The sequence below is a fragment of the Orycteropus afer genome, unplaced genomic scaffold (assembly GCF_000298275.1).
Source record: "Orycteropus afer afer isolate SDZICR_OR568_19922 unplaced genomic scaffold, OryAfe1.0 scaffold01035, whole genome shotgun sequence".
Classification (NCBI taxonomy): Eukaryota; Metazoa; Chordata; class Mammalia; order Tubulidentata; family Orycteropodidae; genus Orycteropus; species Orycteropus afer.
This window is the reverse complement of record NW_006922622.1, coordinates 168,860-169,601: the sequence shown is the minus strand read 5'-3', so window position 1 is coordinate 169,601 and position 742 is coordinate 168,860. Positions and strand designations below refer to the sequence as shown.

At 35.4% G+C, this 742-nt stretch overlaps 1 protein-coding gene across 1 annotated transcript in view; it reads right to left on the bottom strand.

The window, feature by feature from the left end:
• The window catches only part of LOC103212618 (olfactory receptor 13A1-like), a 4,919-nt gene extending 4,731 nt beyond the window's left edge, over positions 1-188 (bottom strand). The window contains exon 1 of the mRNA XM_007958597.1: positions 144-188. Within this exon, the coding sequence (XP_007956788.1) occupies positions 144-188 (45 nt within the window). The remainder of the gene's footprint in view (positions 1-143) is intronic.
• Between the last annotated feature and the right edge of the window lie 554 nt (positions 189-742).

The window sequence follows — 742 nt, the reverse complement described above, 5'->3', positions numbered from 1 at the left end:
CTCAACATGTCAAATCTGTTCTTCAGAAGGTCCCTAAATTCTGTTGGGATATACTCATGATTGTATTTAGGTGATTGTGGACTTGTTTTCATTTTCTTCATCTTCCACTTCATCTTGCATAGGAACAATTGATGATCTCTTACACAGTCAGCGGCTGGTTTGTGACTGGTGATATTGAGCTTCTCCATTGTCCTTTTCCACAGATGTGGTCTACTTTATTCCTGTTATTCCATCTTCCAATGTGTATAATTGCCATTTATGTTGTTGAAGAAGTATGTACGATGAATAAGGATTGGTCTTACAAAATCCTATCATGCAATCTGGTGTCATTTCAGTTACCGAGGCCATATTTTCCAACTATGGATGCATTGTATGGTAGGGGTTATATTATAATGTATTTAGGTATAATGCATAGGACAACACTAGAACAAAGAGTGAATAAGTAAGCAATTGAAAATCTATGGAAAGTGGTACAATATTAACTCTGAGTAGATTGTGTAAAGTTTAAGATACAATGTCTTCAAGTGGAATTTTAATGTGATAAAGGTGTTCTATTTCTCCTCTATCCAATGGAGTAACCACTGGCCACATATGTATCTATTGGACACTTGAATTGTGGCTAGAGGTAGGAATAAAATTTTTAAATTTAATTACTTTAAAATAATCCCTATGCCTGCATGTGTCTAAAAATCCAAAACCAAAGTCATGGCTGTCTAGTCAATTCTGACTCACAGTGACCCCT